Below are 23966 nucleotides of genomic sequence, written 5' to 3'. Positions count from 1 at the left end.
TACATTTGTTTAACACTTTTTATGGTTACTACATGATTCCAAATGTGTTATTTCATAGTTTTGATGTCTTCACCATTATTCTACAATGTAGAAAATTGTACAAATAAAGAAAAACCCTAGAATGAGTAGGTGTGTCCAAACTGTTTTTAACTTCAAGGGGTCTTAAAATTCCAAATCAAATAGCAAAATTATCTTAGGTATGACCTTCTTAAAACAATTCCATATAGCTTAGTATACCCCCCATCCCCCTGCTTAGTAAAGGCTTAGAGTCTTATGAGTTAAACCGGGGGAAAAATGCCAGTTTAAATGTTAAGACAAATTGTACATTTGTCACATCCCTAGTTATTGACAGGCCAATATCCTCCGTCCCTTGTCGATGAGCACTGAGAGTGCATGAGAGGACTGCACCTGACTGTTTTAACCACTGTGGGGGAGAGAGGGGGTGCTGGATGACACACACACACACACACACACACACACACACACACACACACACACACACACACACACACACACACACACACTGTCTTGTTGGGTAGGTTAATCCAAGCAAGTGCTGTTTTGGAACATCCAGGTTACCAGATTTGGTATAATAAAGCCCTCAGACTGTTCATCCATACAGTACATCCTAACCCTAGCCTCGGGTGCACTGTTGGGAGTTTATACCTCTGTTGCGCTCCCTGCTATCTCCCTCTGTCCAGCACTTTTTCCTGCTACTCTCTGCACCACTCTCCCAGCCTCTCCTACTGTCCCCCACCAATCAATACAGTGTAGATCACTGGCCCTCTCTCTGAACCTGTAGTCTACTGTGAGATTTGACTTTGTTCTGTGACCCGGAACTCAAACGTCTGACAGACTAGGGTAAAATGTTTACCTCTGATTTAATCCAGCCTACACACTGTAAAGAGAGTAGGGTGTGTGTGAGATAGGGACTTGATTGTGTTTGGGTGATAGTTTTACCCTTGACCACCGCCTTGTACTCCCTCTATGTGTGCCAAAGAATGATGAGAAATTGATTTCACTAGAGCAACATAAACATTTTATCAGGTAGTTGCGGTAGACAGAAGTGTATATTGTTACTTTGCAGTCCTACCAGGTTGCTTTAAATGAAGATCAAACTAAATCTAGAAAAGAGCAGATAAAAAATAAATAAAAAACTGGAAGCTTTTTTTGTATTGTAGAAGTTGGCCCGGGGCATTCTCTATGATAAGTGTGTTGTGTTGTGGAGAGGGTGACACTGTCCCTCTTTGCTGTCACCTCTCCTGTGCAGCACAGCTCCAACCCACACAGCTACTGTCACCTTTCCCCTCCTTGACCAGGCAGCACACACGCGCACACACGCACACACGCACACACACACATACAGTGCCTTCCGAAAGTATTCATACCCCTTGACTTATTCCACATTGTTGTTACAGCCTGAATTCAAAATGGATTAAATGTTTTTCTCACCCATCTACACACAATGACAAAGTAAAAACATGTTTTTAGAAATGTTTGTAAATTAAATACAGGCCTATCTCATTTACATAAGTAATTACACCCCTGAGTAATTTCTTTGTAGAAGCACCTTAGGTGGCTTTTAGTGGTCTTCGGTATGTTTGTATCAGCTTTGCGCATCTGTATTTGGGGATTTTTTTATCATTCTTCCTTGCAGATTTTCTCAAGTTCTGTTAAATTAGATGGTGAGCTGCGGGGAACAGCAATCTTCAAGTCTTTCCACGGATTTTCAATGGGATTCAAGACTGGGCTTTGACTGGCCCGCTCTAGAACTTTCTTGTTCTTGCTGTTTGGGGTCATTATCCTCTTGGAACGTAAAATCTTGGGCCCAGTCTGTCGTCATTTGTACTTTGAAGCAGCTTCTCATCAAGGATTTGCCTGCATTTTGCTCCATTCATTGCTACCTTTATCCTGACCATTCTCCGAGTCCCTGCCTCTGAATAGCATCCCCATAGCATGATGCTGCCACCACCATGCTTCACGGTAGGGATGGTGTTCGACAGGTAATGAGCTGTGTCTGGGGTTTTTTCTCCAGATATATAGCGCTTTGCATTCAGGCCAAAGAGTTATATTTTTCTCTCATCAGACCACATAATCTTTTGCCTTATAGTCAGTCTTTCACGTGCCTTTTTGTAAACTCCTGGTGTACTGTCGTGCCTTTTTTCTCAGGAGTGGCTTCCGTCTGGCCACTCTCCAATAAAGCCCAGGGGCCGGATTCACAAAACATTACTTACGAATAAACGTAAAAAGTTCATAAGAGTTCGTAAATGCAATTCCTTTTCTTAGGAACTTCGTAAATATCTTATGTGGCATTTACATTAGTGACGTGCTTGAAACCAATAAATAACCCTATGTGACAGGGATGATTGGATTTGGTTATTTCATAATTTTTCACACATTATAGCAATCAGACTAGCTATATCAAAATCAAAAATGGATAATCAAGAAAAGATTGTGAAGTGATGGAGGAAATATCAGCAAGGAAAAGGTTGCTGTTGGGGAGACTTGATAACTGCGGGGTCACTGCAGAGACCAAAAAGAAAGGATGGGTGAGTTGCCGAGTCTGTCTCTGCCGTCAGGGGTATGGCAAGGGACAGTGACGCCGTAAAAAGAAGTGGTCCGACATCAAGTCGGCTGCTAAGAAGAAGGGAGCTGAGAGACCATTCATGTGGACCAGCTGGAGGAGAAGGTGACGTCCATCATGGCAATGGTGGTAGAGGGACTGCGCGACTGGTAAGTTAGTGAGCTGCGTTAGCTAGCTGACGTGTAAAGACATTATAGCCAAAATAGCTAACGACGTTAACGTTAGCCAAGTTTTTCTTTGCAAATTGACGAGATAGCACTAGCTATTTAACACTTCTAGAATATTGTAATGTATTGTTAATTACTAGCTATCGAGATCATTTGTGTTCTTGCTGTATTTAAATATCCGGTAACCAACTGTGTCTGTGGTGCAAGAAAACATTCATGGTTACAAAAGTATCCATTCATCTCAAGACAAGGGTTTAGCTGTCCTAAAGTTAAGTACATTTCCGAGAAGAAATCCTAAAGCATTATTTTTAAGAATCCCATTTTTTTACTTTTTTCTTTGGAAGAAACTTTTCCAATAACTTTATTGAGAAATAGCAACTTTGCTTAACTTTCTTCTTAACTATAGACTTAAGAAAAAATGTCAGTTAAGAAGAAATTTCTTCTTAAGAAGGTTTTGTGAATCCGGCCCAAGATTGGTAAAGAGCTGTGGAGATTGTTGTCCTTCTGGCAGTTTCTCCCATCTCAGCCAAGTAACTCTGTAGTTCTGTCAGAGTGGTCATTGGGTTCTTGATCACCCTGTTCAAGGTCCTTCTTGCCTGGTTGCTCAGTTTGGTTTTACAGGCAGGTCTGCGTAGTTCCATATTTTTGTTTTATTTCCCAATGATAGATACCACTGTGCTCTTGGACTTTCAATACTTTTTTTTTGGTACCGTTCCCAAGATCTGTGCCACGACACAATCCTGTCTCGGAGCTCTACGGACAATTCCTTCGACCTCGTGGCTTAGATTTTGCTATGACATGCACTGTCAATCGTGGGACCTTATATAGACAGGTGTGTGCCTTTCCAAATCATGTCCAATTAATTGGATTTACCACAGGTGGACTCCGATCAAATTGTAGAAACTCTCAAGGATGATCAATAGAAACAGGATACACCTGAGCTCAATTTCAAGTCTCATAGCAAAGGGTCTGAATAGTTATGTAAATAAGGTATTTGTTTTAAATTTTGTATATACAGTTGAAGTCGGAAGTTTACATACACTTAGGTTGCAGTCATTAAAACTCGTTTTTTTCAACCACTCCACAAATTTCTTGTTAACGTCTTACATCTAGCGGAACACCGCTCCAATATCCAATGATAGGGTGTGGCGCGAATTACAAACTCCTCAAAAATCCCAAAACTTCAATTTTTCAAACATATGACTATTTTACACCATTTTAAAGACAAGACTCTCCTTTATCTTACCACATTGTCCGATTTCAAAAAGGCTTTACAAGGAAAGCAAAACATTCGATTATGTCAGGAGAGGACCCAGCCAGAAATAATCAGACACCCATTTTTCAAGCTAGCATATGTCACAAAAACCAAAACCACAGCTAAATGCAGCACTAACCTTTGATGATCTTCATCAGATGACACTCCTAGGACATTATGTTATACAATACATGCATGTTTTGTTCAATCAAGTTCATATTTATATCAAAAACCAGCTTTTTACATTAGCATGTGACGTTCAGAACTAGCATACCCACCGAAAACTTCCGGTGAATTTACTAAATTACTCACGATAAACGTTCACAAAAAGCATAACAATTATTTTAAGAATTATAGATACAGAACTCCTTTATGCAATCGCTATGTCCGATTTTTAAAATAGCTTTTCGGTGAAAGCACATTTTGCAATATTCTGAGTAGATAGCCCGGCCATCATGGCTAGCTAATTTGACACCCATCAAGTTTGGCACTCACCAAACTCAGATTTACTATAAGAAAAATTGGATTACCTTTGCTGTTCTTCGTCAGAATGCACTCCCAGGACTTCTACTTCAACAACAAATGTTGGTTTGGTTCCAAATAATCCATAGTTATATCCAAATAGCTGCGTTTGTTCGTGCGTTCAAGACACTATCCGAAAGGGTGACGCGCCGGCGCGTATCGTGACCAACAATTTCAAAATATTCCATTACCGTACTTCGAAGCATCTCAAACGCTGTTTAAAATCAATTTTTATGCGATTTTTCTCGTAAAATAGCGATAATATTCCGACCGGGTGACGTTGTTTTCGTTCAAAGACTGAAAATGTAAAATGGACTCTTCACGTCCACGCGCGCGCCCGTTTCATTGTTCTCAGATCGACCACTATCCAAATGCGCTACTGTTTTTCAGCCAGGAACTGCAGAGTCATCATTCAACGTTCTGGCGCCTTCTGAGAGCCTATGGGAGTCTTAGAAAATGTCACGTTACAGCAGAGATCCTCTGTTTTCGATAAAGAGGCTATAGAAGGCCAAGAAATGGTCAGAGAGGGCACTTCCTGTTTAGAATCTTCTCAGGTTTTGGCCTGCCATATGAGTTCTGTTATACTCACAGACACCATTCAAACAGTTTTAGAAACTTTAGGGTGTTTTCTATCCAAATCAAACAATTATATGCATATTCTAGTTTCTGGGCAGGAGTAATAACCAGATTAAATCGGGTACGTTTTTTTATCCGGACGTGAAAATACTGCCCCCTATCCTAAACATGTTAACAATCTATAGTTTTGGCAAGTCGGTTAGGACATCTACTTTGTGCATGACACAAGTCATTTTTCCAACAATTGTTTACAGACAGATTATTTCACTTATAATTCACTGTATCACAATTCCAGTACATACACTAAGTTGACTGTGCCTTTTTAAACAGCTTGGAAAATTCCAGAAAATGATGTCATGGCTTTAGAAGCTTCTGATAGGTTAATTGACATCATTTGAGTCAATTGGAGGTGTACCTGTGGATGTATTTCAAGGCCTACCTTCAAACGCAGTGCCTCTTTGCTTGACTTCATGGGAAAATCAAAAGAAATCTGCCAAGACCTCAGAAAAAAATGGTAGACCTCCACAAATCTGGTTCATCATTGGGAGCAATTTGCAAATGCCTGAAAGTACCACGTTCATCTGTACAAACAATAGTACGCAAGTATAAACACCATGGGACCACGCAGCCATCATACCGATCAGGAAGGAGACGCCGTCTGTCTCCTAGAGATGAACGTACTTTGGTGCGAAAAGTGCAAATCAATCCCAGAACAACAGCAAAAGGACCTTGTGAAGATGCTGGAGGAAACGGGTACAAAAGTATCTATAGCCACAGTCAAACGAGTCTTATATCAACGTGACCTGAAAGGCCGCCGCTCAGCAAGGAAGTAGCCACTGCTCCAAAACCGCCATAAAAAAAGCCAGACTACGGTTTGCAACTACACATGGGTACAAAGATAGTACTTTTTGGAGAAATGTCCTCTGGTCTGATGAAACAAAAATAGAACTGTTTGGCCATAATGACTATCGTTATGCTTGGAGGAAAAAGGGGGATGCTTGCAAGCCGAAGAACACCATCCCAACCGTGAATCACGGGGTGGCAGCATCCTGATGTGGGGGTGCTTTGCTGCAGGAGAGACTGGTGTACTTCACAAAATAGATGACATCAAATTATGTGGATATATTGAAGCAACATCTCAAGACATCAGTCAGGAAGTTAAAGCTTGGTTGCAAATGGGTCAAAGTACAGATACCCCCAAAAAACGACTTAAGTAGTACTTAAAAGTAGGTTAACTTAAGTACTTCACACCACTGACTGTACACACGCACACAGTCACTCAGACGCACCACATCTGTGCAAATAGATAAACATAGGCATACACACACATTTAGCTATTTATTTTACGCTCTCACACACAAACACACCATGCTTGACTCATTTTGGAGCAGCAGCCTGCCTGACAAAAATAGTTTTTCAGAATTTGTCTATCCATCCTATTCACCACTCACATGCCCAACACTTACTTCTGCCAATATAACATGTTCTCATTTCTCTTTCATAACCTCAGTCCTTCCTCCTCCACAATTTCTCCCACAGTCTCACTATTCACTCAAAAATAGACTCCTTTGGCTTATGCAAGTGGTTATGTTATCCTTATCGCTTTGTTAGTGCTCTTTAGTAGTTGCAGTCAGATCTGATACATATGTCTACATATAGTATCCAGAACTCCAGGCCCCCTTAAACCAGCGGAGAGTCCAGATTCCCAAAGTGAATGGTACAGGAAGACTAAGTGCAATCACAAGCAAGGGAAGGCTTGGAACATCTAGTTAATATAGTTGTTGGATAAGTCCCATAGCCCTCAACTTTTTGGTGTTATGGAGCCTTTTGCGGGTTAGTTTCCCTGTAGGATATCACCTTAGAAATAACAAGAACAGAGGAAGAAATAACAAGAACAGAGGAAGAGCAATGACTGGTGACTGTCTTCCTGTTTGTTAATGTGTGTTGTTGGTTCTCTTATTCATCATTCAAAACGGATACGGTAGGCTATCTGATGGACGGTGCATTGTTAACAAGTCATAGGCCACTACTTCTGTGTATTGTTATTTATCATGGTCTACATCAAGCTGTGGGTCCTGTATTAGAATCAAGTCAGATATTTGTAAAGAATTTAAACATCAGGCTAATTATGCACAGTAGTAATTTCAAGGTCAAGAGCTGGACCTTGTTAAAAAAAAATATATCCCAGATGGGGATCAACCGTATGGAGATATAAGATCATTAAAATAGAGGGCAGGTCCTGTAGAGAAAGGTATTGACTATATTTCATTTAAATGCAAATCCACCAACTGTCAATCATGGCCTCTGCCAGCACTGCAGTTTGCATCACAGCCCAAGATAATATTTGTTTTTATTCGAAGAACGTTTTATTTCTTCACTTGCAATCAATTGTCTTCTGTTTTTTGATGGGACCACCCTTTGTTTTATAATGAAATGGCAAAGTGATAAGAGCAAATTGGGCCCATCACCTTTGTTTTCTGCAAGGCATATATCTGATTTTCAATGTGTAGCTACTACCATTAGAAATCCCCGTTAGGGTTGGTATCCATTAACAGTACTGTTTCCTTGTTCTAATGAGCCTCTCATTCTCATCCTCCCCTTCAATGCATTGAATGTCTTTGGTTTAACCCCATCAATATCATGCCAAATGTATTGTGAACACAGCATGCATTTTGTATTCGTGTATCATGATCTGTACCAATCCACAAATGTAAATCACCAATCCACAAATGTAAATCACTATCCATAAATGCAATTCACTATCCATGAACACCTTTTGATTTGTATTTGTAAATCGAAATATTGCATAAAAAAAAATGTTAACTGCAGATATACAGGTAATTTCCAAGGGTCTTAAGTAAAATGACTGCCATAAAAATGTGCACATAGGAGAGATATGCAAAAACATGACAGATATGGCAAACCTGCAACTCCATATTTGGAAGCACTTAGGTCACCTGACTTTTGGCAGGGATTTGACAACAAGAAAAAGAAAGTTCTCACGCGCAGAAAGCGATTTCTCTAAATCACTGGCGGCCTCTCGTTCGGCCATGTTGATGCCTGCCTTTCAAGGCTGCAGAAATTATAGTATGGTAACCATAATATGTTAACCACTATGTCCAACGTAAATAATTGCACTTAGGTCACCTGACTTTTGGCAGGGATTTGACAACAAGAAAAATAAAAGTTCTCACGAGTAGAAAACAATTTTTAGTCGTTGAAAAAATGTTCTCGCCGGTAGAAAGGGACTTGCATTCATTGAAAAAGATTTCTACCCGTAGAAAGCATTTTCTATAAATTGCTGGCAGCCTCTCGATCATGTTGATGCTGCCTTTCAAGGCTGCAGAAATTATAGTGTGGTAACCATAATATGTTAACCACTATGTCCAATGTAAATAATTGAAACCTTATCCTTAGATTACTCTATATTTGCAACACTATTGTGGTGTACAGTTGAATTAGCTGGCCCAAATAGTTGAATTGGGCCCTCCCGAGTGGCGCAGTGGTCTAAGGCACTGCATTGCACTGTGCCACTAGAGATTCTGGGTTCGAGTCCAGGCTCTGTCGCAGCCGGCCGCGACCGGGAGGCCCATGGGGCGGCGCACAATTGGCCCAGCGTCGTCTGGGTTAGGGTGGGTTTGGCCGGCAGGGATATCCTTGTCTCATCGTGCACTAGCGCCTCCTGTTGCGGGCTGGGCGCAGTGCACGCTGACACGGTCGCCAGGTTTACAGTGATTCCTCCGACACATTGGTGCGGCTGGCTTCCGGGTTCAAGAAGCAGTGCGGCTTGGTTGGGTTGTGTTTCGGAGGACGCATGGCTCTCGACCTTCGCCTCTCGCCTCTCCCGAGTCCGTATGGGAGTTGCAGCAACGAGACAAGACTGAAACTACTACCAATTGGATACCACGAAATTGGGGTGAAAAAAATAAAAATTAGCTGGCCTGTGTGATACAATGTCATACATTGTACGTGATTATAATCCAGCTGCTGTCTCACGTTGCACAGATGATGAGCATTAAGGAGACATAAGTATTCCTGAGGCCTCTAACTGTTTCGCCAGGAGAGGGGAGGTGTAGGATATGAGATCAGACCAGCACAGCTGCCAACACTCCTCTGTCCCAGCTGTGGCATTCTATTACCCTTATGTTGTCCCTGTTCCCGTTGCAAAAGCCCTTAGTGAGGCACCGTTCAGATCATCCTTAATAGTCATCCAATCAGTCACTTAAGGTCATTCATTTCATGTGAAGATGGACACGTGTATCTGGTTTCCCTTTCTGCTGACTGCCATCCAGCGGGCCCAGCCTTCTCAGCCTCCCTATCAACAGCAGCCTGTCTTGGCACCAGCTCCTGCCACAGTCAAAAAGCTCTGAGGGTCCGTGATAGAAACAGGTCATTGTTCATATGTGACACACACTGACTGTTTGTGTCCTGGCCAATGCGATTTTGGTTTCTCTCACCAGAACCCACCTCAAATATCTTTTAAAATGTTAGAAAATGTTCCTTGATCACAGAGGGCCAATTTTCATCAAGGCTGAAAGGGGCCAATGTCGAAGTAGGTGTCCTGTGTGCTTAATTCTTTTTCGAAGAAGTTGAGACTTAAGAGAATCTATTAATTTAGTGGTGCTATCACACAGGCCAGCTAATTCAACTATTTGGGCGATGAATGGGTGTACACTGCAATAGTGTTGCAAATATAGAGTAATATAGGTAATATAGGGCTAGGGTTTCAATTATTTACGTTGGACATAGTGGTTAACATATTATGGTTACCATACTATAATTTCTGCAGCCTTGAAAGGCAGGCATCAACATGGCCGAACGAGAGGCCGCCAGTGATTTATAGAAATCGCTTTCTGCGCGTGAGAACTTTCTTTTTCTTGTTGTCAAATCCCTGCCAATAGTCAGGTGACCTAAGCGCTTCCAAATATGGATTTGCAGGTTTTCCATATCTGTCTTGTTTTGCGCTTATCTCTCCTATGTGCAAATCTTTATGGCAGTCATTTTACTTAAGACCCTTGGAAATGACCTGCATATCTGCAGTTATAAAAATAAAAAAATGGAATGCAATATATCGATTTACAAATGCAAATCATAAGGTGTTTGTTTGTGGATAGTGATTTACATTTGTGCATTGGTACTTATTTGTACAGATCATGATACACAAATTCAAAATGCATGCTGTGTGTTCACAATACATTTGGCATGATATTGATCCCATACTTCACTCCCTGAGGGGTGTACTTGATTTAACTGAGTTCTTGATTTAACTGTCGTGTCTTTGGGGTACCATTAAACTGAAGACATGTTTATCAATGAACTCCCTGTAATTATTATCACGCGATTAAACTGATTAATCGTTTAATTGTAATTAACTAGGAGATCGGGGCACCAAGGAAAATATTCAGATTACAAAGCTATAATTTTCCTAATATAACTTTCCTATATTATAACATATATTCTATTCTATTATAGTATAGGCCGATTATCTTCTGGTTTAAATGGTGTATTTTACCTCGCGTCCAGTCTCATTCCAAACGTCGTAAATTGTTGTATCTGCACGAACCCAGTCTTTACTAAAATCATCCATACATCAATTGTCTTAAAATCATTTATTTACTAAACTAATTAATTCACAGAAAGTATACAAACAGTAATTAATCAGTAAGTAATCACAAAGAATTGGTAGAGTAATGTGCCCTAGTGGTCTAAACAGGCATGGCTGGTGTCTTGTTGAACAATGGGTCATAAAGGGCAGCTGAGAAGGTACACAGAGTTCATTAATATTAACAATTGACAATTGAACGCTCACTCATTCGCGAACAATTGCAATCAATATATATTTACGCTCAGTGTGTCGTCGGGATCCTTGTTGGAGCGTCGTTCGGTTGGAGAGTTTTGTCCGCGTTCTCTCTCTCGGTTAGAATGGATCTTTCAAAGCGACATTCATTAATGTCGTCATAGAATGGGTGTTTCGTTGGTCTTCACGTTCAATTATATAATTTACTTAGCTGCAGACTAATAATTAATATCAAAGACTTGTTCTTATTCTGTCGGTATCAATAGACAAAAATTTAACCACGTGGTATAGTTCACTTTCAGTAGAGTACTTGGATGGTCAAACCTATTGGCTAACTCGCAATGGAGTGGAGGCCGGGTCTGAAGAAAGTAGATCAGGCTATGGTTTTATAGTGACCATAGAACAGGCTTGTCAAATGACGCCTGGTCCTGTCTGTGTCCTTGGGGCGTGCCGATGACTGAGTTAAGCTTGGTACAGAAATATAATTCTATCACATTAACATCATTACATAGCATCTCAATGTATTACAAATAGCTTTATCCTTATTAATACATTCTATACAACCATGTGGATGCAATTCTCATCGCTGAAACTATTATATAAACAGTTTTATGGTAATATGGCTATATTGTCTCTTCTGAGTATCACAAAATTGTACCAAGCGGACCAGTTCGTAGCTGGATTCTTCACCAATCTTCCATACCTTCTCCAGAACACAAATGTCGCTTGGCTCCCCAATTCTGTGAGTTGGAAGAATTTCCTGTGTCTCTCTATGGGCCATGTGGCAAGAGATTCTCCTCTTAGAGTTTTTACAACCCTTGCACACAGGGCCTGGGTGGGGGAAGGTAGGTTGGGGGATGGTGCAAGGGGGGAGGGGGTCAACTGTCCTCCCTGTACTCAGAGGCCAACGTCATGACATAACCTTATGACTTCCTATGGAGTACGCTATATTTGACCCTTTCATTCCCTGAGGAGTGTCCTTATTTTAACCCTGTTACTCAAACAAATACATTTGGAACTGGACAGGGCTTTGGATCATTATTTTCCTCATCAATCTCAGCTCATAGCCAACTGACAACTAAATGGAAAACAAAAACATGTTTTTTCCCCCTCTTCAGTTCATTTATTCTCCAGAATGTGTCAATACGTATTAAACCTCTGTGGGACAGGTCTATGGCATTATCAGTTGGCAGGGGAATAGAGTTGAATGTCCACACTGACGTCCTCTAAGTGAAGCTAGCATACATTAATACATTAAGAGCTATTTTGTAAGGGTAATTGTTTACACGTCGCCCGTCGGCATCTCATTATGTTTAATGATTCATGAATTAACACACCCTTTGCGAAGACGGAGATGCTCAATTAACAGAGCCAGTGTCCTCTTTTTAATATCCTCAAAATATATATGTTAATGAATACCCATCATACCGTTCTTCAGTGTTTTAATCATCAAGGATATTTGCCTAATACATTCCCAGAGGCAAACCACTTGGATAATCAGAAAAGGTTCCATCTTCATTAGATACAATAGAGCTAATCAGATGATATCCAATTAGGGCATTCAACGATTTTGTTTGTGTTAATTTGTTGGCTCACAAATGCTTACCGATTGGCCCGGTTGTTACTGACTGGTTTTAGTTTGACTTTTAATGGGACATAAAACTATGATGAGCTATGGATGTCTGCTGATGTTTTGTCTGTTGCCTCTGTCTTTCAGGATGTAGTCTGGGGATTGAACTCCTTGTTTACCGTAAGTACCTTTTTTTTAATCAAAACCATTTGACATCTACAGTACCTTCGGAAAGTATTCAGACCCCTTGACTTTTTCCAAATTTTTGTTACGTTACAGCCTTATTTTAAAATGGATTAAGTAAAAAAAAATCCTCAGCAATCTACAAACAATAATGACACGACGGAAACCATTTTGTTTTTACATTTTTGCACATTTATTAAGATAAAACAACAAATACCTTATTTACATAAGTATTCAGACCCTTTGCTATGAGACTCGAAATTGAGCTCAAGTTCATCCTGTTTCCATTGATCATCCTTGAGGTGTTTCCACAACTTGGAGTCCACCTGTAGTAAATTCAATATAGGGACTTGGTCAGGGAGGTCACTCTGACAGAGCTCTAGAGTTCCTTTGTGGAGATGGGAGAACCTTCCAGAATGACAACCATCTCTGCAGCACTTTATGGTAGAGTGGACAGATGAGAGCCACTCCTCAGTACACGACAGCCTGCTTGGAGTTTGCCAAAAGGCACCTAAAGACTCTCAGACCATTTTGTTTTTATTTATTTATTTATTTAACCTTTCCTTAACTAGGCAAGTCATTTAAGAACAAATTCTTATTTACAATGGCTGCCTAGGAACAGTGGGTTAACTACCTTGTTCAGGGGCAGAACGACAGGTTCTCTGTTCTGATGAAACCAAGATTGAACTCTTTATCCTGAATGCCAAGCGTCACATCTGGATGAAACCTGGCACCATCCCTACGGTGAAGCATGGTGGTGGCAGCATCATGCTGCGCGGATGTTTTTCAGCGGCAGGGACTGGGAGACTAGTCAGGATTGAGGGGAAAGATGAACGGAGCAAAGTACAGAGATCCTTGATGAAAACCTGCTCCAGAGTGCTCAGGACCTCGGACTGGAGCGAAGGTTCACCTTCCAGCAGGACAACGACCCTAAGCACACAGTCAAGACAACGCAGGAGTGGCTTCGGGACAAGTCTCAATGTCCTTGAGTGGCCCAGTTAGAGCCCGGTCGCACATCACTGGAGAGACCTGAAAATAGTTGTGCAGCAACGCTCCCCATCCAACCTGACAGAGCTTGAGAGGATCTACAGAGAAGAATGCGAGAAACTCCCCAAATACAGCTGTGCCAAGCTTGTAGCGTCATACCCAAGAAGAGTCGAGGCTGTAATCACTGCCAAAGATGGTTCAACAAAGTACTAAGTAAAGGGTCTGAATACTTATGTAAATGTGATATTTCAGTTTGAATGTTTTTGCACCAAATTCAAAAAAAAAAAAACGTTTTTGTGTAGATTGATGAGGAAAAAACCCAATTTCATCCATTTTAGAATAAGGCTATAACGTAACAAAATGGGAAAAAAGTCAACGGGTCTGAATACTTTCCGAATGCATTGTATGTTAAAATGTGTTTCTATTCTTATGACAACAGGTATAGGCTTTACAGTAACAACTCAGTCTATCTATTTTATGTATAAAACCATACAAACCCGTTTTTCCGAGCAATTCCCCAAGCATTTTCTGTAAACATTGAGGAGAAAGCAGGTAAGTAAGGAGAATGAAGCGTGTTAAGTGTTCCTGTAAGCGACTGTTGTTGCTTGGTTGATTGGGTTGATAGCATCTCTTTCGCTCCTCTCCAGGCTGCTTCCCACAATGATGATGCAGCCTGATGCTCAGTCATGCCCTGAGGCTTAGCTTTTAATCAGGAAGTGAGGCGCTCTACACACAGGCCTAGCCGCCATTTTATCTCCTTAATAACACACCGCGCCTCGCCCGCCACGCACACCGTCTCTACGGCAACCGGCTAATTACACTACTTTGTCTTTTAACTTAAATCCAGGGTGACATTGCATACTGCCAGTGGCTGTTAGTATCAGACAACAACATTTGCCTGACTGTTACGTTTGTTGTTTTCATCTGGGTTAGCGGGTTTTAGTTTATCTGAAACTGTTTTTAGTAAACTTTTGCTGACTCAAGCTCATTTTCTATTTCATTCAGGATCTACTGAACTTCGATGACCCATTGAACATCGACGCGGCCGAGCATCATCTGCGCGATAAGGTAACACCAACCAGCCCACCTGGAGGGAGGTCATCTTCCCTATGTCCTGTCCATGACCTTACATGGGCATCAGTAAGTAGGACGTGTTTAGAAGGTCTGAAAGCTCTAGAAGTGGAATGTGGGGCTATTCTGTAGAACTCACTAATGAACACTTCGTTCGGAACCACTGGGTACTGTGCTGGTCTGTCTCACTGTGTGTCTAAGTAGTGCCCTATATAGAGAATAGGGTGCCATTTGTGATTCACGCTGTGTCTCATTCTGCCTGGGCTATCCATGCCCGGCAGGAGACAGACCTCTCTGGGACCTCTCACACTCCCTCCCAAGTGGTGCTCGGCTGGGGCTTGCAGTACTCCCCAGTCCCCAGACAGACAGTGTATGCTAAATTTCAGAGAGCAAGAGCAGCTTAGTATGTCAACAGCAGGGCTGTGGTTTACATTTAAGATCATGCCTGATGCCTCATTACTGTTTGCCACTCGCAGCGGGTCGATATCTGCACAGTCTTCATCACACCCTCTCCGCCTGTGTAGAGTGGAGTGTAACATGGTCACTCTGGTTGGTTTCACACACCAAAAACCTGTCCAAAAACCCAGACTGGGCTACCGGAACATAAACTAGAGGAAACGAGACCGGAGAAGGTAAGTGAAGGAAGGAATAGGCCAAACTAATGTCGGAGAGGAGACAAGGCAAGACCTACAGGAAGTATTGATTTCAATGGATGGTTTCCTCTGGTCTCTTCAGTCCTGAGCAATGTTCCTTCTAACATGCTGACTGCACCTGGCATGCGCACATGTTGATTTTGTCCGTCTACACCAGACGCGATCAGGACATGCAGGCTGAAATATCAAAACGAACTGTGAACCGACTATATTAATTTGGGGACAAGTCGAAACACATGAAACATTCATGGACATTTACCTAGCTTGGTGTTGCTAGCTAATTTGTCCTGGGATATAAACATTGGGTTGTAATTTTACCTGAAATGCACAAGGTCTTTTTTTTTCCTGGATCTTTGTAGAATCTTGACCCATTTTGAGTCACACAAAATTCTGTGTTCTCTACTCTGACAATTAATCCACAGATAAAAGGGAAACCTCTAGTATTCTCTCCTCCTTCAGTCTTCTTCCTTCCGTCCTCCTTTTCATTCTGCTTTTTCTTCTTCTTCCTTTTTCTTTCTTTCTTTTCTCCTTCTCCTTCTTTCTCCTCCTTTCTTCTCCTTCTCCCTTCTTCTTTTCCTCCTCCTTTCCCTTCTTCTTTTCCTCCTCCTTTCCCTTCTTCTTCTCCTTTCCTTTCTCCTTTTCCTCTTCCTTATAATAATTACAGATTGATCATTTTGACGAAGTGTGTACTGGCTATGGCGTTTCGTGGGACCTTTTTGTTTTTCAAGCAAAGGTTATTTAAGTTACTATGAGAGGCACAGACGTTCACTTTGCCTTGCCAAGTTCTGCTAGGAGCAAACAAAACCTAGTATGCAGACGCCTTAAGGTTGTTGTTCATAGGAGCCATTACAGAGAGAGTAGTGGACACAGTGGGCTTCCAAACACTCAGGGAAACATGTCATTGCCATAACTACACTGAGCTGTTTTTTTTTGCAAAGGTGAGTTAAAATATAAGGAAGGGAGAAAGAAATCCTCTTGTGTTAGAACAGTGGTTCCCAAACTTTTTTGCTTCGTGGCCCAACAATTGAGCTGTCTTTTGAGTCGAGACCCACCATAATGGTTGAGCGGTGAAAAAAACATCAACAGACCAAATAATAAATAAAAAATATCATTTTTGCAGCGGAGGGAGAATGTTGTTGTTTTTACGTTCATTTCTGGGAATTGTACGCATTTTGACATGGCAAATGTTGTGTTCTTATGCTCAACATTATAACAAAATCAATGGGGGCCTGATTGTATAACCCACAGTTTGGGAAGCACTGTGTCAGACCACCTTTAGTTAAGTTGCCATTAATACACTACTGTAACAGGTTCCCCTTAATAGTATCACTGCACCTACAGTGCTTTCAGTATTACAGCCTGAATTAAAAATGTATTACAAATATTTTTTTCTCACCCATCTACACACAATACGCCATAATGACAAAGTGAAAACATGTTTTTAGACAATTTTGCTAATTTATTGAAAATGAAATACAGAAATGGGTCATTTACATAAATATTCAACCCCCTGAGTCCATACATGTTAGAATCTCCTTTGGCAGTGATGGCAGCTCTGAGTCTTTCTGGGTAAGTCCCTAAGAGCTTTGCACACCTGAATTGTAAGATAATTGAGCATTATTCTTTAAAAAAAAATTATTCAAGCCATGTCAAATTGGTTGTTGAGCATTGCTAGACAGCCATTTTCAAATCTTGCCATAGATTTTCAAGCCGATTTAACTCAAAACTGTAACTAGGCCACTATTGGTAAACAACTCCAGTGTATATTTGGCCATGTGTTTTAGGTTATTGTCCTGCTGAAAGGTTTATTTTTCCCCTGTAACTCCCCAGTCCTTAATGATTACAAGCATAACCCATAACATGATTCAGCCACCACTATGCTTGAAAATATAGATGTATTGGATTTGCCCTAAACATAACACTTTGAAATCAGGACAAAAATGTACTTGCTTTGCCACATTTTTGCAGTATTACTTTAGTGCCTTGTTGCAAACTGGATGCATGTTGTGGAATATTTTTACTCTGTATAAGCTTCCTTCTTTTGTGGATCCATCCTCAGTTTTCTCCTATCACAGCCATTAAACTCTGTAACTGTTTAAAAGTCACCATTGGCCTCATGGTGAAATCCCTGAGGAGTTTCCTTCCTCTCCGGCCACTGAGTTAGGAAGGATGTCTAGCTTTGTAGTGACTGGGTGATTGATACACCATCCAAAGTGTAATTAATAACTTCACCATGTTCAAAGGGATATTCAATATCTACCTTTTTATTTTTTTAAATGTTGCCCTTCTTTGCGAGGCATTGGAAAACATCCTTGGTCTTTGTGGTTGAATCTGTTTGAAAGTCACTGCTCGACCTTACAGATAATTGTATGTGTGGGGTACAGAGATGAGGTAGTCATTCAAAAATCATGATGAACGCTGTTATTGCACATAGTCCATGCAACTTATTATGTTACTTGTTAAACAAATGTCTACTCCTGAACTTTTGACTTCCCATAACAAAAGGGTTGAATACTTATTGACTCAAGATATTTCTGAGTTTCATTTTTAATGTGTAAAAATCTCTAAAAACATAATTCCACTTTGACTGGTGTTTTGCGGGTACTATTTAATATCAAAGTCAACAGTGAAGAGGCGACTCCGGGATGCTGGCCTTCTAGTCAGAGTTGCAAAGAAAAAGCCAGATCTCAGACTGGCCAATAAAAAGAACAGATTAAGATGGGCAAAAGAACACAGACACTGGACAGAGAAACTCTGCCTAGAAGGCCAGCATCCCGGAGTCGCCTCTTCACTGTTGACGTTGAAACTGGTGTTTTGCCGGTACTATTTAATGAAGCTGTCAGTTGTGGACTTGTGAGGCATCTGTTTCACAAACTAGACACTCTAATGTACTTGTCCTCTTGCTCAGTTGTGCACCGGGGCCTCCCAGTCCTCTTTCTATTCTGGTTAGAGCCAGTTTGCACTGTTCTGTGAAGGGAGTAGTACACAGCATTGTATGAGATCTTCAGTTTCTTGGCAATTTCTCGCATGGAATAGCCTTCATTTCTCAGAACAAGAATAGACTGATGAGTTTCAGAAGAAAGTTCTTTGTTTCTGGCCATTTTGAGCCTGTAATTGAATCCACAAATGCTGATGCTACAGATACTCAACTAGTCTAAAGAAGGCCAGTTTTATTGCTTATTTAATCAGGACAACAGTTTTCAGCCGTGCTAACATAATTGCAAAAGGGTTTTCTAATGATCAATTAGCCTTTTAAAATGATAAACTTGGATTAGCTAACACAACGCGCCATTGGAACGCAGTAGTGATGGTTACTGATAATGGGCCTCTGTACGCCTATGTAGATATTCCATAAAGAATCTGCCGTTTCCAGCTACAATAGTCATTTACAACATTTAACAATGTCTACACTGCATTTCTGATCAATTTGCTGTTATTTTAATGGACAAAAAATGTGCTTTTCTTTCAAAAACATTTCTAAGTGACCCCAAACTCGTGTGTGTGTGTGTGTGTGTGTGTGTGTGTGTGCAGTTGAAGTCGGAAGTTTACATACACCTTAGCCAAATACATTTAAACTCAGTTTTTCACAATTCCTGACATTTAATCCTAGTAAAAATTCCCTGTCTTAGGTTAGTTAGGATCACCACTTTATTTTAAGAATGTGAAATGTCAGAATAATAGTAGAGAGAATTATTTCTTTCAGCTTTTATTTCTTTCATCTCATTCCCAGTGGGTCAGAAGTTTACATACACTCAATTAGTATTTGGTAGCATTGCAAATCAATCCCAGAACAACAGCAAAGGACCCTGTGAAGATGCTGGAGGAAACAGGTAAAAAAAAGTATCTATATCCACAGTAAAACGAGTTCTATGTCAACATACTGTGAAAGGCCGCTCAGCAAGGAAGAAGCCACAGCTCCAAAACCGCCATAAAAAAGCTAGACTACGGTTTGCAATTGCACATGGGGACAAAGAGCGTACTTTGTCGAGAAATGTCCTCTGGTCTGATGAAACCAAAAATTGAACTGTTTGGCCATAATGACCATCAGTATGTTTGGAGGAAAAAGGGAGAGGCTTGGAAGCCGAAGAACACCATCCCAACCGTGAAGCACGGGGGTGCCAGCATCGTGTTGTGGGTGTGCTTTGCTGCAGGAGGGACTGGTGCACTTCTCAAAATAGATGGCATCATGAGATAGGAAAATTATGTGGATATATTGAAGCAACATCTCAAGACATCAGTCAGGATGTTAAAGCTTGGTCGCAAATGGGTCCTCCAAATGGACAATGACCCCAAGCATACTTCCAAAGTTGTGGCAAAATGGCTTAAGGACAACAAAGTCAAGGTATTGGAGTGGCCATCACAAAGCCCTGACCTCAACCCTACAGAACATTTGTGGGCAGAACTGAAAAGTCGTGTGCGAGCAAGGAGGCCTAGAAACTTGACTCAGTTACACCAGCTCTGGCAGGAGGAATGGGCCAAAATTCACCTAACTTATTGTGGGAAGCTTGTGGAAGGCTACCCGATACGTTTGACCCAAGTTAAACAATTTAAAGCAAATGCTACCAAATACTAATTGAGTTTATGTAAACTTCTGACCCACTGGGAATGTGATGAAAGAAATAAAAGCTGAAATAAATCATTCTCCACTATTATTCTGACATTTCACGTTCTTAAAATAAAGTGGTGATCCTAACTGACCTAAGACGGGGAATTTTTACTAGGACAAAATTTCAGGAATTGTGAAAAACTGAGTATAAATGTATTTGGCTAAGGTGTATGTAAACTTCAGATATATATATATATACACACACAGTAACACAAGGAATAAAATACACAAAAATGTAGCCTTATACAGGTTGTACCAGATCAATATATTAGAGGTAGGTATGTACATGAAAGCAGGGTAAAGTGACTATGCTTCAAGGATGGATAATAATAAGATTAAAAATAAAGAACAGAGTAGCAGCAGCATATGGTGAGTGTAAAAGTGCTTGTGTTTGTGATGTCGGTATACGTGTGTGTGTGCGTGCTTGCATGCGTATGTAGTGAATGTATGTGGGTTTTGTGTGAGTGTGTCTATGTAGTGAGTGTGTATAGACATATATTCTTGTGAGTGTGCATAGAGGCAGTGCAGATAGTCTGGGTAACCATTTAATTAACAATTTTTAGCAGTCTTATGACTACTTAGCTGTCTTATGGCTTGGGTGTAGAAGCTGTCTCGGAGCCTGTTGGTCCAATAGCCGATGCTCCGGTGCTGTTTTTCAGATGTTAGCAAAGTGAAGTCTATTGCTTGTTTGGCTGGAGACTTTGGCAATTTTCCGGGCCTTCCTCTGACAACGCCTGATATAGAGGTCCTGGATCAAACAATACAATTTGTTTAGAAAGCCCTTTTTACATCAGCTGATGTCACAGAGTGCTATACAGAAACCCAGCCTAAAACCCCAAACAGCAAGCAATGCAGATGTAGAAGCACTGTGGCTAGGAAAAACTCCCTAGAAAGGCAAGAACCTAGAAAGAAACCTAGAGAGGAACCAGGCTCTTTGAAGTGGCCAGTCTTCCGGCTATGCCGGGTTGAGATTATAACAGTACATGGCCAAGCTGTTCAAATGTTCATAGATGATCAGCAGGGTCAAATAATAATAATCACAGTGGTTGTAGAGTGTGCAACGGGTCAGCACCTCCGGAGTAAATGTCAGTTGGCTTTTCATAGCCGATCATTCAGCGTTAGAGAGAGTCGAAAACAGCAGGTCCGCAACAAGGTAGCACGTCCGGTGAACAGGTCAGGGTTCCATAGCCGCAGGCAGAACAGTTGAAACTGGAGCAGCAGCGCGACCAGGTGGACTGGGCACAGCAAAGAGTCATCAGGCTAGGTAGTCCTGAGGCATGGTCCCAGGGCTCAGGTTCTCCGGGAGGAGAGAGCGAGAATTAGAGAGAGCATACTTAAATTCACACAGGACACCTGATAAGACAGGAGAAATACTCCAGACATAACAGACTAACCCTAGACCCCCGACACAAACTATTGCAGCATAATGGTAGTACGCCCCACCCTCTAGCACTTTGAGGTAAAGGACGGTACATTTGCCATACCAAGCGGTGATGCAGCCAGTCGAGATGCTGTCGATGGTGCAGCTGTAGAACCTTTTGAGGATCCAAGGGACCATGACAAATATTTTCAGCCTCCTGGGGGGGAAGAGGTGCTGTCATGCCCTCTTCACGATTATGCGGGTGTGTGTGGACCATGTTCAATTCTTAGTGATGTGGACGCCAAGGAACTTAAAAGGAGCAGGGGCTCATGTACTCTACATACTCCCTCACACTAACACAGATATGCACAGTAGTTGTCCCAGCTGCCTCTCGCAAGCCCCTGCCGAGTGTGACGTCCACAGTTTGTGGTTCTCAACGTGAGGGCCGTGGCATTCGTGAGGAGTGTCCAATCTCTTGGTCTCCCCTGACTCTGTAGCTTTGTGGCGTGCCGACTGAACATCAAGTCTTTGTGCGGAGGGAATTGTGGGATGTGTGTCAGAGGGTACTGGGAAACCACGGCTCACACGTCCACCACATAGCATAGTGATGCTAAATGACCATGTAATCACCATACTGATGCAGCAGACTCCCAGCTGACTCATCACAGGAAGCTTGGCCTCAAACTCTCTCTCTCCCTCTCGAGAGGAAACTAGGGCTTTTAATAGTAACGGAGTCATGTTGCAGCAGTGGTGTTGCAGATACCCCATCCCACAGTAGGAAAAACAACAGCCATCCAGTCAAATGGATCTGACCTCCTACTGAGAACAGCCCTTTTTCCAGCTTTATCGTTGGTTCAGCAACAACCGTAGAGACAGTAGGCTTGAAGCGGAACTCCCCCAGTGCTCAATGCTCTCTGTCTGCGTTGTTATTCTATTGTCAGCTGGGAGGGGTTGGGGGGGGGCATACAGTAGTGCTGTGGAAGATGGAACATACCAGAACGGAACAGACTGAACCCACATGGGGCTGCCATTTGACTGTTGACCTTAAAACTAAAGAGGCCGATGATTAGCCAGGCATGATGACTTTCTTGACCTTGTCTTTGTCAGAAACACAAAGGCATATTGGACTTATACTTTGTCATCCACACGGTGAAGCATGGTGGTGGCAGCATCATGCTGAGGGGATGTTTTTCAGCGGCAGGGACTGGGAGACTAGTCATGATCGAGGGAAAGATGAACAGAGCAAAGTACAGAAAGATCCTTGATGAAAACCTGCTCCAGAGCACTCAGCACCTCAGACTGGGGCGAAGGTTCACCCTCCAACAGGACAACGACCCTAAACACACAGCCAGGACAACGCAGGAGTGGCTTCGGATCAAGTCTCTGAATGTCCTCGAGTGGCCCAGCCCGAACTTGAACCCGATCAAACATCTCTGGAGAGACCTGAAAATAGCTTTGCAGTGACGCTCCCCATCCAACCTGACAGAGCTTGAGAGGATCTGCAGAAAAGAATGGGAGAAAGTCCCCAAATACAGGTGTGCCAAGCTTGTAGCGTCATACCCAAGAAGACTCGATGCTGTAATCGCTTTAACAAAGTACTGAGTAAAGGGTCTGAATACTTACCTAAATGTGATATTTCTTTTCTTTTTTTATACATTTGCAACAATATGGGGTATTGTGTAGATTGGTGATGGGGGGGGGGGAAATATTTTATCAATTTTAGAATAAGGCTGTATTGTAACAACGTGGAAAAAGTCAAGGGGTCTAAATACTTTCTGAATAAATTGTATAAGTGAATTTGTCCAAATACTTTTATTTTATTTCCATAAAATGGGGGGGACTATGTACAAAAAGTACTGTATTTTTGTTCCCGATGAAAATACCCTCAAATTAAAGCTGATCATCTCTACTACAACCTAGTCATTGTATCATTTTAAATCCAAATTGCTGGAGTACAGAGCCAAAACAAACAAAATAATTGTTACTGTCCAAATACTTTTGGACATCACATTAACTATTGCAATGCCACAGAAAATGGTTGATTTAAGGTTGGCCACAGCAAACTAACAGCCACGTTTTGACTGATGATTAGTCACTCAGGTATTCTAGCATGGTCAGCCATACTGCACCATCCGATGGCTTAACGAAGGCTTTGCATAATGCTCTCTTGAGGGACTCTGTGGTCTTCTGACTGCATCCTAATGCAGATCTATGGATCTCCAACCACCCCAGAACCAGTATCTTTACTGTGCTAACAATCTGTCTCACACTGGATCAATAGCCAATCAACTGGCTGTTGGTTTACGTGTGAAAAGAACCCAGCATCCATGTGACTGGGTCTGGTTCTACATGGTTCTGGATGGTTGAACCACGGTGGTCTTTAGCGCTTAGTATAGAGTGTCAGTTTTGTGAAGTGAAAACTTTGACGCTGCAGAAATGTTGTCACAAGTAGTTTTGTCAACTTTCTTTCTGACAATAATTCTTTGAAATCACTAGCTCATCTGGCCTCTGTGTGATCTTCTGTCGGGCTATCTAGTATTTGTAACACCTTGCTGGCTGTGGGCCACCTTCAGCGCTAGTTCTACCTGACATGATCTGACCTGAATCGGTGCAAACTGATCACGTTACCAGGTGA

General features: G+C 41.7%; 1 protein-coding gene across 2 annotated transcripts in view; it reads left to right on the top strand.

Moving 5' to 3' along the window:
• The window catches only part of ube2f (ubiquitin-conjugating enzyme E2F (putative)), an 88409-nt gene that overhangs the window by 59151 nt on the left and 5292 nt on the right, over positions 1-23966 (top strand). For both annotated transcript variants that reach the window (NM_001173966.1, XM_014173423.3), the window contains 2 exon segments: positions 12619-12651; positions 14647-14709. In NM_001173966.1, the coding sequence (NP_001167437.1) occupies positions 12619-12651; positions 14647-14709 (96 nt within the window).

Source organism: Salmo salar, chromosome 25 (assembly GCF_965601325.2).
Source record: "Salmo salar chromosome 25, fSalSal1, whole genome shotgun sequence".
NCBI lineage: Eukaryota > Metazoa > Chordata > Actinopteri > Salmoniformes > Salmonidae > Salmo > Salmo salar.
Note: the sequence above shows the minus strand (reverse complement) of the source record. Positions and strands in the feature narration are given on the sequence as shown.